This window comes from Schistocerca piceifrons, chromosome 5, assembly GCF_021461385.2.
Source record: "Schistocerca piceifrons isolate TAMUIC-IGC-003096 chromosome 5, iqSchPice1.1, whole genome shotgun sequence".
NCBI classification, from domain to species: domain Eukaryota; kingdom Metazoa; phylum Arthropoda; class Insecta; order Orthoptera; family Acrididae; genus Schistocerca; species Schistocerca piceifrons.
The window spans coordinates 384,521,061-384,538,944 of record NC_060142.1 but is presented as its reverse complement, the minus strand read 5'-3'; the positions used below and the strand labels follow the sequence as shown (position 1 = coordinate 384,538,944).

At 43.5% G+C, this 17,884-nt stretch overlaps 1 protein-coding gene across 1 annotated transcript in view; it reads right to left on the bottom strand.

Moving 5' to 3' along the window:
* Positions 1-17,884, bottom strand: part of LOC124799006 — a 71,863-nt gene that overhangs the window by 44,595 nt on the left and 9,384 nt on the right. Inside the window, exon 2 of the mRNA XM_047262542.1 lies at positions 12,769-13,089. Within this exon, the coding sequence (XP_047118498.1) occupies positions 12,769-13,089 (321 nt within the window). The remainder of the gene's footprint in view (positions 1-12,768; positions 13,090-17,884) is intronic.

Genomic DNA, 17,884 nt, shown 5'->3' with positions numbered 1-17,884 from the left:
GAGATATACGTAGGAGGAAACAATATACTGCTTGACTCTTCAGTGAAGGTATGTTCTCGAAACTTCAACAAAAGCCCGTACCGAGCTACTGAGCGTCTCTCCTGCAGAGTCTTCCACTGGAGTTTATCTATCATCTCCGTAATGCTTTCGCGATTACTAAATGATCGTGTAACGAAGCGCGCTGCTCTCCCTTGGATCTTCTCTATCTCTTCTATCAACCCTATCTGGTACGGATTCCACACTGCTGAGCAGTATTCAAGCACTGGACGAACAAGCGTACTGTAACCTACTTCCTTTGTTTTCGGATTGCATTTCCTTAGGATTCTTCCAATGAATCTTAGTCTCGCATCTGCTTTACCGACGATCAACTTTATATCATCATTCCATTTTAAATCACTCCTAATGCGTACTCCCAGATAATTTATGGAATTAACTGCTTCCAGTTGCTGACCTGCTATATTGTAGCTAAATGATAAGGGATCTATCTTCCTATGTATTCGCAGCACATTACATTTGTCTACATTGAGATTCAATTGCCATTCCCTGCACCATGCGTCAATTCGCTGCAGATCCTCCTGCATTTCAGTACAATTTTCCATTGTTAAAACCTCTCGATATACCACAGCATCATCCAAAATAAAGCCTCAGTTAACTTCCAATGTCATCCACAAGGTCATTTATGTATATTGTGAATAGCAAAGGTCCTACGACACTCTCCTGCGGCACATCTGAAATCACTTTTACTTCGGAAGACTTCTCTCCATTGAGAATGACATGCTGCGTTCTGTTATTTAGGAACTCTTCAATCCAATCACACAATTGGTCTGATAGTCCACATGCTCTTACTTTGTTCATTAAACGACTGTGGGGAACTGTATCGAACGCCTTGCGGAAGTCAAGAGACACGGCATCTACCTGGGAACCCGTGTCTATGGCCCTCTGAGTCTCGTGGACGAATAGCGCCAGCCGAAACCCATACTGATTCCTACAGAGTAGATTTCTAGTATCCGGAAAAGTCATTATACTCGAACATAATACGTGTTCCAAAATTCTACAACTGATCGACGTTAGAGATATAGGTCTATAGTTCTGCACATCCGTTCGACGTCCCTTCTTGAAAACGGGGATGACCTGTGCCCTTTTCCAATCCTTTGGAACGCTGCGCTCTTCTAGAGACCTACGGTACACCGCTGCAAGAAGGAGGGCAAGTTCCTTCGCGTACTCTGTGTAACATCGAACTGGTATCCCATCAAGTCCAGCGGCCTTTCCTCTTTTGAGTGATTTTAATTGTTTCTCTATCCCTCTGTCGTCTATTTCGATATCTACCATTTTGTCATCTGTGCGACAATCTAGAGAAGGAACTACAGTGCAGTCTTCCTCTGTGAAACAGCTTTGGAAAAAGACATTTAGATTTCGGCCTTTAGTCTGTCATCCTCTGTTTCAGTACCATTTTGGTCACAGAGTTTGTTTTGATCCACCTACCGCTTTGACATAAGACCAAAATTTCTTAGGATTTTCTGCCAAGTCAGTACATAGAACTTTACTTTCGAATTCATTGAACGCCTCTCACATTACCTTTCGCGTAATTTTTGTTTGTCTGCAAGGCGTTGGCTATGTTTATCTTTGCTGTGAAGTTCCCTTTGCTTCCGCAGCAGTTTTCTAACTCGGTTGTTGTACCACGGTAGCTCATTTCCATCTCTTACGATCTTGTTTGGCATATACTCATCTAACGCATATTGTACGATTGTTTAGAACTTTGTCCACTGATCGTCAACACTATCTGTATACTCGAACATAATACGTGTTTCAAAATTATACAACTGATCAACATTAGAGATATAGGTCTATAGTCTTGCACATCCGTTCGACGTCCCTTCTTGAAAACGAGGATGACCTGTGCCCTTTTCCAATCCTTTGGAACGCTACGCTCTTCTAGAGACCTACGGTACACCGCTGCAAGAGGGGGGGGGGGGGGGGGGGGAAGTTCCTGTACTGGCGATTAAAATTGCTACACCAAGAAGATGACGTGCTACAGACGCGAAATTTAACCGACAGGATATGCAAATGGTTAGGTTTTCAGAGCATTCACACAAGGTTGGCGCCGGTGGCGACACCTACAACGTGCTGACATGAGGGAAGTTTCCAACCGATTTCTCGTACACAAACAGCAGTTGACCGGCGTTGCCTGGTGAAACGTTGTTGTGATGCCTCGTGTAAGGAGGAGAAATACGTACCCTCACGTTTCCGACTTTGATAAAGGTCGGATTGTAGCCTATCGCGATTGCGGTTTATCGCATCGCGACATTGCTGCTCGCGCTGGTCGAGATCCAAAGACTATTAGCAGAATATGGAATCGGTGGGTTCAGGAAGGTAATACGGAACTCGGTGCTGGATCCCAACCGCCTCGTATCACTAGCAGTCGAGATGACAGGCATCTTAACCGCATGGCTGTAACGGATCGTGCAGCCCCGTCTCGATCCCTGAGTCAACAGATGGGGACGTTTGCAAGACAACAACAATCTGCACGAACAGTTCGACGACGTTTGCAGCAGCATGGACTATCAGCTCGGAGACCATGGCTCTTGATGCTGCATCATAGACAGGAGCCCCTGGATGGTGTACTCAACGACGAACATGGGTGCATTTTTTCGGATGAATCCAGGTTCTGTTTACAGCATCATGATGGTCGCATCCGTGTTTGGCGACATCGCCGTGAACGCACATTGGAATCGTGTATTCGTCAAGCCATACTGGCGTATCACCCGGCGTGATGGTATGGGGTGCCATTGGTTACACGTCTCGATCACCTCTTGTTCGCATTGACGGCACTTTAAACAGTGCACCTTACATTTCAGATGTGTTACGACCCGTGGCTCTACCCTTCATTCGATGCCTGCGAAACCCTACATTTCTGCAGGATAATGACCTACCACATGTTGAAGTTCATGTACGGGCCTTTTTGGACACAGAAAATGTTCGAGTGCTGCCCTGGCCAGCACGTTCTCCAGATCTCTCACCAATTGAAAACGTCTGGTCAATGGCGGCCGAGCAACTGGCTTGCCACAATACGCCAGTCACTTCTTTTGATGAACTGTGGTATCTTGTTGAAGCTGCATGGGCAGCTGTACCTGTACACGCCATCCAAGCTCTGTTTGACTCAATGCCCAGGCGTATCAAGGCCGTTATTACGGCCAGAGATGGTTGTTCTGGGTACTGAGTTCTCAGGATCTATGCACCCAAATTGCGTGAAAATGTAATCACATGTTAGTTCTAGTATAATATATTTGTCCAATGAATAGCCGTTTATCATCTGCATTTCTTCTTGGTGTAGCAATTTTAATGGCGAGTAGTGTATTTGGTTGTATTTCTTTGAAGACGGTCCGTCGCAAGTGCTCATAGTCAGACACCGATGAGAATATACATTTAATTTTATAAATACTTATGCACTGTAAACATTAATAAAACCGACAAGGACGGAGTCCTGACTAGAAATGGAAGAAAAAAGGTCCTATGAACATGTGTCCGGAAATCAATGGTGTGCGTGCAACGACAACAAATCGCCACAGAACACGTACAGAACTCCATCGCATCCATGTCACAGCACATGTTCAAAGAAGCCTCCGTGGGTGTAATATCATGGAAGACACACATAAACGTACATCGGGTTTCTCCATTTTGGCGGACCCCTTCCCTGGAGCTTGTACTAGGGTTCCTGCAGAACCTGGTCCTCCAAATCCGGTGTAAGTACAGTCCGCCGCATCCCTGCACAGTCGTCTGTCTGAGAGGAAGCATGATCACAAAAACGCCCAAAAAGGGCTTAAAATGTTGTGTGATACGGTTGGTCTCTGTGAGGGTACTAGTCTTGGTACAGTCATGTTGCCTCTCAATCGTTTCCATACGCTTGGCCGTAAACAAACACAGACTCGGCTTGTTCCCGACATGAATACCGGACCAGTCTGCTGCTAACGGTACTTTGCGTCACACACAGCCTGCAACACACAAGGGTCCCGCGGAGTGGCGCGCGGTTAGAGGCGCCATGTCACTAATTGCATGGCCCCCCCGCCGTTCGAGTCCTCCCTCGGGCATGGGTGTCTGTGTGTGTTTATTGTGCTTCACATAAGTTAGAATAAGTTAGTTTAAGTAGTGTGTAAGTCTAGGGACCGATGACCACAGCAGTTTGGTCCCTTAGGAATTCACACACGTTTGAACATTTTTTGAACACACAAGGCACACGCGACACATGGTCAGAGGAACAGTCAATCGTCAGCGCCATCTATAATGGCAACGACGCATTTACGGACACGTGTTCACAGGGCCTTTTCTCCTCCATTTCGACTCAGGAGTCTGTCCCTGAAGTTCGTAGATTTTACAAGTATTAATTTCCATCCTGTATACTCTAAAACACATTCACATTTCACTTTTCAATACGGGAATCTATAAGAAATTGTTTGTTGAGCTATTTCTTAAGGGACACTTTTGTAGAATCAACTTTATAGTTCTCTTTCTCTCTATCTTTATGTGTGTGTGTGTGTGTGTGTGTGTGTGTGTGTGTGTTTGTGTGTGTGTGTGTGTGTGTGTAAGTAAGTACGCATGGTTTTATGTCAAAATGTTCTCGTGAGCTTTACATACAGTAATCTTGAAAAAATTCTCGTATGTAATAACTTATTTTGCATGACAGGTACATCCTCGTATTCATCCCGCAAGTATGTCACTCTCCGTTAATTTAAGTCCAATAATGGCATGAATCGTGAGCGTCATGATCGACGTTGCTGTGTGTCGTTTTACTTTGAAAAACGGTTTCCATTTGGGGATCATGACGTTAGGGGCCATTATACTGTGTATGTTCATTCTATTGATCAGTCGAATCATGTCCCTTTCCGTGCCCCATAGCGCGAGAGATTTTGGACACTCAAAACAATGTCAACTATGTCCTCCTAATTACTATTTCAACATACAGTCAACGGTTATAAATTGATGGAATAAAGCTTGGAGTTGGTCGCTATAGTCCGGTTTATCTTTTTGTTCCAATCAACAATAGTCATCTTGCGTTCTCAGTTTCAATAGGTGCCAGTTCAGTTACAAGTGTGCAGCGACATTACATTATACCTATTACAGCTCAAAGCATTCTGCGACGCCACCAGCAGCTCCACGACATTAGTTATTTATGTGAGGTGGTCAGATCAAACCTCCATCTTCTCCCACTGTAAATGTAAATGTCGTATGGCATTGCCGGCTGGGATACTGCACGAGGAGAGTTCAGCTGTCTGCACACATTGGCCCCATTCCTTCCGGATATGATAGAGTTGCGTACTTAGCCAATGCTTAAATTTCGAATAGAAATCATCAGCATTGGCCGCTGAACACTTCTGACATAAGAAGCCACCCATGTTCTGTCAGCGGCGTAGTCACAGAGGGCGGAGGAGCGGACAGAGGTTCAGGGCACACTCTTGCCCTTAGCGTGGGAAACTACCCCTAAAAGGCGGAAGAATCACCAATTATCCACGGTTTGAGGATGCAGAAGACACTGGAAACCACTGGATCTAAGACACATAATGTATATCCACAGCACATGTGGCTTGTAACTGAAAAAGTGTCATGATGCCCTCTCCATTGACAAAAAATTACGGGTTAGTCTCCCATTCGGATCTCCAGGAGGGAACTATCAAGTGGGAGATGACATGAGAAAAAAGTTCTATACCCAACGAAAAGGTAATATTCTCCGAGTCGGGGGACTGAATATCAGAAATTTGAGTATGGCAGGAAAACTAGAAAACCTGAAAAGGGAAATGCTATGACTTAATCTAGGTGTAGTGGTGATCAGTGAAGTGAAATGGAAGGAAGACAAGAATTACTCGTCAGAAGAATATAAGGTAATATCAATAGAAGTAGAAAATTGTATAAAGCGCCTAGAGTTCAGTATGACTAGGAAGCTACAGCAGAGAGTGCGGTACTGTGAACAGTTCAACGATAGGGTTGTTCTCATCAGAGTCAGTAGCAAACCAACACCGACAATAATAGTTCAGCTTACATGCCGAAGTTGCAAGTAGAAGGTGAAGAGATAGAAAACTGTATGAGGATATTCAGTGAGTAATTCAGTATATAAAGGGAGACTAAAAACTAATAACCATGAGGGACTGGAACTGAATTCTGCAACAAATTTTAGCTAGTAACAGCGAATGCTCTGTGCAAGAATCACAAGACGATGAGGCACATTTGTAAGAACTTAGGGAGACACGGGACGATTCCAGCTGGATTGCATCATGGTCAGACAGAGATACCAGAATCACACATGGGATACCCAGGACCATATAGACTCCGATCACAATTTAGTAATGATGAAGAGTAGACTTAAGCTTAAGAGAATCATACGGAAAGACCAGAGTGGAAAGAAGTGGGATTCTGAAGTAATCAGGAATGATGAGACCTGTTTGATGTTCTTTGAGCATATGGATACGACGGTAGGCAGCTCAGTTGAACAGGAGTAGACGTCTCTAAGAAGAGCAGTCACAGATGTTCGGAAGATAAACATAGCTGTTAGGAAGATAACTGCGAACAAACCTTGGGTAACGGGAGAAACGCTTCAATTGATCGACGAAATAAGAAAGCACAAGAATGTTCAGGGAAAGGCAGGAATGCAGTAGTACAAACCACTCAGAAATGAAACAAACAGGAAGTGCAGAAAAGTCCAAATGGTTGCAGAAAAAAGAAATAAGCGTCGGAAGGCCTCACTCAGAATACAGAAAAGTTAAAAAGCAAACTTCGGTGAAATTAAAATCAGGGGAGTGGGGAGCAACATTAAGGGGCTTTGAAAGTCCAAGCGTTATATTAAGAGAAGAAGGCATGTAGGTGGAACTATTACATCGAATACCTCTATGCGGAGGAGGAACTGTCTCATGACGTGATAAAAGAAGTTGGAACCCATCTGGGAGAGATAGGGGATTTAGTACTAAAGCTAAAATTTAAGAGAGATCTGGAAGGCTTCAGATCAAATAATGCAGAAGCGCTAGATAAAATTCCATTAGAATTTCTAAAAGCATAAGGCAAAGTGGCAACCAAACCAAGATTCAAGTTGGTATGTAGACTCTATGAGACTGGCGATATACCATCAGACCTTCTGAAAAATAGCATCCACACAATTCCAAAGATATCAAGGACCGACAAGTGCGAGAACTATGGCGCAATCAGCTTAACAGTTCATGCATGCATGCAGGTTGTTGAAAAAAATAGTATACAGAAGAATGGGAAATTGATGATCTGTTAGATGATGATCAGTTTGGCTTTAGGAAAGGTAAAGGCACCAGACAAGCAATCCTGACTTTGCACTCTATAGCAGTCCTGACTTTGCACTTGATAATGGAAGCAAGGCTGAAGAAAAATCAAGAGACTTTCATAGGATTTGTCGACCTGAAAAAAGCGTTCGACACTGTAAAATAATACAAGATATTCGAAATTCTGAGAAAAATGGGAGTAATCTATTGGGAAAGATAGGGAACATACAACAAGTTCAAGAACTAAGAGGGAAAGTAAGACTGGAAGATCAAGAACGAAGCGCTCGCATTAAAAAGCGAGTAAGACAAGAATGTAGTCTTTCGCCTCTATTGGTCAATCTTTACATCGGAGAAGCAATGACGGAAATAAAAGAAAGGTTGAAGAGTGGGATTAAAATTCAGGGTGAAAGAATATCAACGATAAGATTCGCTGATGGCACTGCTGTCTATAGCGAGTCTGAAGAAGTACAGGATCTGTTGAATGGAAAAACAGTCTAATGAGTATAGAATATGGATTGACAGTAAACCGAGGAAAGACGAAAGTAATGAGGAGTAGCAGGAATGAAGATAGCGAGATGCTTAACACCAAAATTGGTCATCACGAATTAGAGGAAGTTAAGGAATTCTGTTATCTTTTGAAGAAAAGTAGCTCAGCTGGTCGGGGCACAAGCATCTGGCCAATAGATGTCTACTAGTATCAAACGCAGGCCTTAATTTGAGTAATAAATTTCTGAGAATGTACTTTTGGGACACAGAATTATATGGTAATGAATCATGGACCGTGGAAAAACCGTAAAAGAAATCTGAGACGTGACGATACAGAAGAATGTTGAAAATTAGGTGATACAACACACTGACGAAAGGACTGGTGATCAGGAGCTTTACACTATCACCTCTCCCCCCTTTCTGGCAAATTCAAATTCCTATTTCTTTCTTCTTTCTTCCTTGCCCTTAACCAGCGTATTATGTTGCCTTAAGGAAGTAGAGTGACCAGCTTCAGGCTTGTGGAGACAGGGTGGGCAAGGAATCGAAACCAGCGGCCTGGCCACGATGCTTTTCCCTTCCAGTCCCTGAACAGCCCCCTTCAACTCCAAATTTTGGGATATTATTTTAATACAAATTTTTTCTTGTAGACAAGACATTGTAAAAAAATTTAAATAAAACAAAATCACATCAGCACGAAATAAAATTTAAACACACTTACGTCGCGCGCAGTCTTACAACAACTAGGTGAATTCAAAACATCCAAGAACAAATAAGAAAATAGAAATTGCTACGGTTATATTGGTTAGACAATTACCACACGGACGAAAGGTAATGAAGCTAATGATGTAAACGAAATCCTGCTCGTCATTACGTGCATGCTTCCCATCTGTGGACAGCGTCTATTGGTACCAAGTCGCTACCATTTCGCCTCTTGTCAAGGTCCAGTACGGGGGCGTTCCCTGCCCAGTACCCCCCAGCTGTGAGGGGAGGTTTACAGAGACACTGCGCAAATAATTTGTGTAGAGATGTTGATAGCGAGGTGTGCGCTATGCTTGCCTTGGAGATACTGCCAATAGTCAAAATGTGGTAAATGAAAATGCCTTTAAACCATGTGAGAGAATGAGTCTCTGTGGTCAGGAAGTAAGTATCTTCCGGGCGTAGGAGGAGCCGGGGGTTAGTCGTGTGCGGCAGGGCATGAAGGTAACAGGTGAGGATCTTGTGTACCAGCATCCATTCGTCAAATGCTGATCCACATATTAAATGGTTTTCATCAGTGTCCGGGAGATCGCACTGTGGGTAGAAGGGAGAATCCGTCAGCCCAACAGCTTGCATTGTGTTTCTCGTCGCGTATTTCTGGTTGACAATATGGTACCACATTGCTCGTACCCATATTAGGGAGGAAGGGCCGTTGGACTGCTCTTCACACCAGAGGCCATGTGCGGCCAGGTTTTAAACTCTCAGTCACGTTGCAAGGGATGTATCTCAGCAGTGAATGATAAATATCTCTCGCCTTTGGAGCTCTAGTGTTGGGGAGACTGGGCTGCTCTTAACTTTATTTGAGTTAGAATGCCGAGATGTGGGAAACAGAGGGACCAATGAGCGCAGTCGTAACAGGAGGCAGGATGGATGCCTCTAATAGACGGCCTGCATTTGAAGTATGTTGATGGGTCCATAGTTTCGCCATTGGGCACTGATATAAAATTGCAGTCCTCACTCATACATTTATACCTTCAGTCCACCTTCACGTGAAGGGAGGGTAAAGGAGCCGAAATGGACGTTAAATAGGAATTTAGCAGTAAAGTAATATCTAAACACCGCCCACAGTTTGCATGCTATCACTGTCGGTTGTGGGTGTGAAGATTAAGGTACTGGACACACTATAGTAGGTCCATGCGTCGAAGTAGGGTCTGCGTATCGCCTGCAGGAGTCGTTGTTCTTCGCGGTAGCCATGTGACCCACGTCCCATGTAAGTGAAATGCCTAAACATATGGTTACATCCACCTGTGGGAAGGGCGCCACATAGCCCTCCTGGAGGCCCCTTTCCAATACGTATTGCCTCCGATTTGGCTACATTCATGTGGCTTCTTGCCTCGAATCCACATCGCTTCATACATTCAAGCATGAAGCACACCTCATCACCTGATTTGGCCAGCTTTAGAAGGTCCTCAGCATTCGCTCTGTAGGGGAAGGTGTGGCCTCTCAGTATAATCACCAAGATCCTTCGTTTCAGCCCTCCTATGAGCGATTCCAGTTGGTTGGTTGTTGATTTGGGGAGGGGACCAAACAGCGAGGTCGTCAGTCCAATCGGATTAGGGAAGGATGGTGAAGGAAATTGGCTGTTCCCTTCCAGAGAAACCATCCCGGCATTTGCCTGAAGGATTTAGAGAAATCATGGAACCTAAGTCAGGATGATTGAGCCCAGGTTTGAACCGCCGTCCTCCTGAATGCGAGTCTAGTGTACTAACAACTGCACCAACTCGCTCGGTGAGCGTTCTCAGTGCGGTCGTGTAAAAAAATCATGGAGCGTGGGCATCCTTTTTCAACCGATCGCTGGATCGGCAAGGGACATGCCGTATGTCCATTTACCAATACATGGAATGATGCTCTGTGTAAGAGGTGCAAAACTACTGTATATTGAGGATCTCAGGCGGAAAGCTCATGTGGGCCAGAAGTGATGTACGAAACTTGTGGTACACACTATCGAAAGTGTGATCGAAATCTATTGAGAACATAGCAGGTCGAACGTGACAGGATGTGTTGACATCAAATATCTACATTCGCCTGGACCCATACACATGTTGGTCTCTCCTTCTGTGTCGTTTGCTCCTTTGAAAGGATTAGTAGCACGACTGTCTTTATGCACGCCGCCAGAAGCCAGCCGGAGATCTTATAGTCTGAATTTAACATTATAATCAGGTGGTAGTCCTCGATCGTCCAACCTATTGAAGGTTTGTGTATAAGGATGAGTAATCCGTCATTGTAGGCAGGTGGCACGCAAAAACCGGGGCACATCAGACTTCGATACATGACGATCCTATGTGGCATTATGCGGAAAGTTCGATAGAATCCAAGTGGCAGCCCATCTGATCCAGACTAGACCCTCCTTGTCTAGTGCGTCCTCAATGTCATCCTGCACAATCTCAACTAAAAGTGAAGATGCTGCTGTGTCGTCGAGAGTGTGCGACACACGCTGCAAAATGTCGTTACCGTCCCTCTCCTCTATATTCTGCTCCCAGTAAAATCATCGATAATGGTCTTCAGAGACTCTCACAGTTAACACCTAGTTCGTTAAGGTTGAGTAGCTGGCAAAGTGAGGTCTGTGATTATTTGTCGATGGATATCTAGCAAAAAATCGTACATAAATTACATTTCGCCATTCACTCAGTGTTGATAACTCAATTGCACAACGATCATTTCCGGTTTTTGCTGTGTAAGAGACAATATTTTGGCTTTAATCTGGCTGCTTGCCATATGTTGATTGGGATGTGAGTTTGTGAAGCATCGTGTAATTAAAGTCCAAAGTATGACAATGTCATGCAGTGATGTCCTTTCCATACTGTATTAGCACCCACCGGAATGCCATTTTTGCATATTCCCTTCAGAATCCCAAAGTTGAAGGGTATTGCAGATGACATCGTTCACAGTTTGCCTACACAGTGGCGATAATCTGATGGCATTCCGGGTCCTCGAGGTGTGTTGCATTCATCTTCCACAGCCTGCGGCTGCCCCATACCCGTTGTTGCTGGAGGATGACCATGGACATGAAAGTTCTATGGTCTGAGAAAGTGAGAAGGCCATTGTTTGGGGTCCAACACTCCCAGCACAAGATCATGAGAGACACAGATGTAATTTCAGAGTACGGTAGAACGCGGTATTTCGAGTCTCGGAGTTACGTGTTTCTCATAAATCGGAACCTCTTAACAATTAGAAAACAGAAAAATTACCTGTTTCTCTCACCCACTCATAGCATAACACCTGTAGAACCATTCATTGCTTCTAGTTGTGTCAGTGCCAATGGCCCCACAAAAACGCTTTTCCCGGTTCGTAACTGTTTACACAAGCAAAACTTTTGTTGAAAGTGGTATTTTAGGTATGTCATTGTCGGTACAGTACAGTCTTGTGTTCCGTTTCCTTTCTCGACTGTTTTTATCTGTACACCTAAAAGTAAAAGCTGTAACAAACGGAAGAAAATTTTTGACTTTGAATGTTAAGTTAGGAGCATTGACACGACTTGAGAAAGAAGAAACAATAAAAAAAAATCTTACCCTCGAATCATTGTGGGCGAAATTACTGTTGGCTTTTGGGCGAAGAAACAGACTTAATATGGAACTGTTTTCCTGAAAAAAAAAGCTATTGAATTTCTTAACTGAGAAACTATAAAGAAGTCGGAGTCTGAAAAAAAAGAAGCAAGTGAGGTGTTGTTGATGTAGTTTGTTCAAATAGTTCACATGGCTCTAAGCACTGTGGGACGTAACATCTGAGGTCATCAGTCTCCTACACTTAGAACTACTTAATCGTAGCTAACCTAAGGACATCACACACATCCATGCTCGAGGCAGGATTGGAACCTGCGACCGTAGCAGCAGCGCGGTTCCGGATTGAAGCGCCTAGAACCTCTCGGCCACAGCGGCCGACTGTGGTTTGTTTTTTTCAGCGTCGTTTTATTTATTTTTCGCACATAAATTTCGGTAGCCTGAGGTTTCAATAGTTCTAGGTGGTCCCGGTTCCAGTCATCTGGAGCTATCGAGACTCTGGTGCAGTCATGCAGAAGTAGATGTGGACGCACTTGCATTTGCTCCGATGTAAACTGCGTTTAAAAGATATAACCTTATAAAGTCGGAAGATTCTTTCGACAATGCGAATTTCGTGGTCATCTGCACAAGTTAAAACTCACCTTAAGTTTGTTTGTTGTTAATACTGCGTATTTTGTGGATACCCGCCTGTGAGCCGGAAAATTCAATGGGACGTATTAATGGTACTGGAAACGTTCTCTTTGGTACCCTGTCGTACTCACGAGCCCTGCCGGGGTAGCGGCTGTAGTAGAGGAAGCGGCGGTCGGCGGCGAGGCTGGCGCGTGCGCCGATCTCGGGGCAGGCGTTGACGAGGCACTGGCGGCCGCGGCTGCTGTAGCTGAAGGCGAGCGCCTCCTTGCGGGCCGCCAGCAGCTCGCACTGGCGCCGCGTGACGTCATCGACCATCGCGAGCTGTGAGTGCTGCGAGCGCGCACACCGCGCCGCCAGTCCGAAGTACGGCGCTCCACTCTGCTTCTGGGAGCCGCGCCGCAGCAGCTGCGAGCACTCGGGGGACGACAGCTGGCCGAGGGTCCATGGCGCCACTGTGTTGCCACGAATAATCAGGGGGGATAAGAAGAAAAGTTGTGGTATCTCACAACATGTAATGTTTTGGGGTGGTTTGTGAAAGACTGTGTGTTTGTGTCTCATCCTACAATAACTCTGGCTGAAATGTGACAACGTTCAGATTAGATTAGATTAGATTACATTAATTATTCATTCCATAGACCCATAAAAGAGGGAATCCTCCTGGGTGTCGAACATGTCAGATAAACACATTACAAAAATGTAATTAGAAAAACTTGAGTTCCATTAATTTTAATGATCCTCAGTCAATAACAGTAAAATTATGTACATGAATTAAATTTAAACTTCTAATATTTACAGGTTTAATACATACATCGGCTTTCATTAAATCCATCATTCAGACATTTGCTAGTTTCTTGGCTATTACAACCTAGTATTGTCAAAAATTAAAGTAAATTATTCATTTCAGTGATCCTCAGTTAAGAACTGTCAGATTATGTACAAGATTTAAAATTAAACTTCCACTATTTACAGACTTAAGACTTACATCTGCTTTCCATACATCCATCATTCACACAGTAGGTAGTTACTTGGCTGTTACAACCAAGTATTGTCAAAAATTAAAGTGTAATAAATTTTCATTGAAATGGTCTTCTGCACTTATTGAGAAACTCATGGATGGAGAAGAAGGAGTTGGCCACCAAAAATTCTTTTAATTATGTTTAAATTGTGCCATGTATGAAACTAAACTCTTAATGGTTGCTGGTAACTTATTGAAAATATGCGTTGCTGAATACTGGACTCCTTTCTGGGCAAGAGTAAGTGATTTTAAATCTTTATGCATATTTTTCTTATTCCTAGTATTGATACTGTGTACTAAGCAGTTAGTTAGAAAAAGAGTTGTATTATTTGCAACAAACTTCATTAAGGAATAAATATACTGAGAAGCCGTGGTCAATGTGCCCAATTCTTTGAATAGATTTCGACATAATGTTCTTGGATTTACAGTACTCATTACTCTTATTATACGCTTCTGTACTCTAAAAATGTTTTCTCTGTTTGTGGAGTTGCCCCAAAATATGATACCATATGACATAATGGAGTGAAAATAAGCAAAATATGCCAGTTTTTTTTATATCTCCTATGTCTGACATCATTCGCATTACAAACACAGGCGCTTTAGCAGTTCGTTAGTATGTTGCTCCCAACTGAATTTATTATCAAGTTGTAATCCCAAGAATTTTACACTCTCAACTTCTCCTATTCCCATGTCATCATATTTTATACACACACCAGAAGGAAATCTCTTGGAAGTTCTGAACTGCATATAATGGGTCTTTTCAAAGTTTAATGACGGTGAATTGGCTATGAACCACCAGTAAAAATTTGATTAGCTGCCCTTTATAAATTAGTGAATTAGTAAAATGTGTGTGTTGTAAGCTACTCCTTTCATGGATGAATTAAACTTTCTTAGGATTCTTCCGACGATTTTCAACCAGTCATCCACCTTCTGCACAGCTAAATTCATATGGCTGTTCCGCCTTAAAGAACTCAATAAATATTCCTAGTTATTTGTAAGTTATTGACTGATTTCATTGACTGATCGCCAGTTTTGTAGTCAAACAGAAACGGATATATTTCGTCTGTTTACACAAATTGCATTACGTTAATTTACACTAAACCACATCACGAAGCAATTGTCCAATGGGACAGAAATCAATAGATATGATGTCAATGTCACCTATAGACAAACATATGATCAAAATTTCAGAAAAATGGAATGATTTATTCAGACAAAGACGTTAACAAATTGAGCAAGTTAATAACGCTTTGATCCACCTTGGATCCTTATGCAAGTGGTTATTCGACTTGGCACTGGTAAATATAGTTGTTGGATGTCCTCCTAAGAGATATCGTCCGAGGTTCGGTCCAATTGGGGTGTTACATCATCAAAATCCCCAGCTGGTTGGACGGCTCTGCCCATAATGCTCCAAACGTTCTCATTTGGGGAATGAAGTTGCTGGTCAAGGTGAGGTTTGGCAAGAACGAAGACAAGCACAAAGACAAGCAATAGAAATTCTCGCAGTGTGCGGGCCGGCATAATCTTCCTGAAATGTAAGCCAAGGATAGCTTGCCATCAAGGGCAACAAAACGGGGCAAAGAATATCGTCGACGTAAGGGTGCCGCGCACGACAACCGAAGGGGTCCTGCTATGGAAAGAAATAGCACTCCAGACCACCATTCCTGCTTGTCGGGCTGTACGGCGAGCGACAGTCATGTTGGTTTCCCACTACTGTCCAGGGCGTCTCCGGATACGTCTTTGGCCTGGAATCTCATTGATCGGACTAGAACTGTCTTCAGTGATGAGTCTTATTTTGAAATGAGCCACGATGCTCAGCGGAGACGTGTCTGGAGAAGGTCCAGAGAGTGGTGGGACACCTATCTGACTGTCGCCCCCCATTCAGACTGACAAGTATGTGTTATGCTCTGGGGCGCCATTTCTTTTCATAGCAGGACACCTTTGGTTGCCATCCATGGCACCCTAATAGCATAGCCGTACGTCGACGATATTCTACACTCCGTTTTGTTGCCCTTAATGGCAAGCAATCTTGGGATTACATTTCAGCAAGCGACAGTTTCTATCGCTTGTCTTTGTGCTTGCCAAACCCTGTCTTGACCAGCAAGACCGCTGGATTTCTCCCCAAATGAGAATGTTTGGAGCATTATGAGCAGGGCCCTCCAACCAGTTCGGGAGTTTGACGATCTAACGCGCCAATTGGACATAATTTGGCACGATATCCGTTAGGAGGACATCTAAGCTGAATAACTGTTTGCACAATGGCCAGAGGTGGACCAGCGCTTTATTGACTTGCTCATTTTGTGAAGCTCTTTCTCTTGAACATATCATCCAATTATTCTAAAAGTATAATTTGTTCGTCTGTACATGTACATCACATATACCGATATCCATCCCATTCGGATGATTCCTTCATGGTGCGTCGCTTTTTTTTGTTTTTACTTAGAGTGCCGTTATAATTCAGTTGCTAGTCTTTGCACTCAGAGTCGACCATGTGCAAGACTGTTCTTTTACGCATCTACATCTATCGGCCTACTACTGAGAGATATAAGACTCTAGGCACGTATTCGGGAGAATGGCGGTTCAAATCCCCAACCACCATCCAGATTTAAGTTTTCTGAGATTTCTCTAAGGTGCTTAAGACAAATTGAAGGATGGTTCCTTTGAAAAAGAGTATGGACAATTTTCTTCCCCATCCTTCTGTAACCCAAGGTTGTGCTCCATCGCTAAAATGTTCAAATGTGTGTGAAATCTTATGGGACTTAACTGCTGAGGTCATCAGTCCCCAAGCTTACACACTACTTAACCTAAATTATCCGGAGGACAAATACACACACCCATGCCCGAGGGAGGACTCGAACCTCCGCCGGGACCAGCCGCACAGTCCATGACTGCAGCGCCTTAGACCGCTCGGCTAATCCCGCGCGGCACTCCATCGCTAATGATCGTTTTTTAATAAAACGGTCTGGATTGCTTATTGGAATCTGTTTATTACGAAGTTTAGAACTTATAAAAAAATTGGTCCTGTGTCATTCAGAGAACCGGCATTTGAAACTGACTCCCGAACGATTCTACTGTCGCCAACATACATTGCGCATAAGGACCACGAAGGTAAGATATAAGAAATTAGGAACCACATGGAGTCATTTTTCTCTCGCTCTATTTGCGACTGGAACAGGAAAGAAAACGACAAGTACTGGTACAGGGTATCCTCCGCCACGTACCGAACGGTCGCTTGCAGAGTATCTATGTAGATGTACGAGGGTCATTCAATAATGAAATGAACAAATTGGTCTGTAAAAAAAAAAAAAAACCTGTTAGTAGGGAAACTTTGGTACTTTTATGGCTTTAAGTTGGCATAACTGGGATGAGCCCTGATTAGCTGATGTATCAACATTGTTTTGTTTATAACCTCAAAAATACACTTCAAGATGGCGGGTCCGCTTGAAATGTCCACATTAGTTGAACAACGTTCTGTTATTCGTTTTTTACTTGCTGAAGGCGAGAAACCAGTGAATATATACTGTAGAATGTCTAAAATTTATGGTGAGGGTTGTATGATTCGTGCAAATTTTTACAAGTGGGTAGAGCAGTTCAAAAATGGCCGCGGCTCAGTGACTGACGAACACCGTTCTGGTCGACCAGTTGCAGTTTCAACTCCCTCAGTTGAAAGTCGAATTGATAACATTATTCGTGCCGACGCCGTGTGACTTTGGAAATGATAGTTGATAAGGTTCAAATTAGTACTGGTACAGTTCATAACATTATCTGTAACTAGCTGAAGTACCGCAAAACATGTGCAAGTTGGGCCTCAAAGCAGTTGACGTGGCTACACAAGGAAACAAGGTTGAGAATGTGCGCAAAGCTAAAGGAACGTTATGAAAGAGAAGGTGAGCACTTTCAACAAAATTTTAACTTATGATGAAACTTGTGTTCACTATAATGAGCCAGAATCGAAAAGACAAAGCATGGAGTGGAAGCACACCTACTCACCTGTCAAGAAAAAATTCAAAACCCAAGCATCAGCAGGAAAAGTCATGTTGACTGTGTTTTGGTAGGCTGAAGGTCTAGTTTTTTGTGATTATCTCGAAGAGCAGCGTACAATGAACAGCCAATACTACTCGAATTTGTTTTTAAACAAGGTGAAGCCAGCGATGAGAGAGAGTTGTCGAGGATCTCAGAGGAGAGGTGTGTTTCTCTAGAAGACAACACACGTCCTCTTATTACTCAACTAA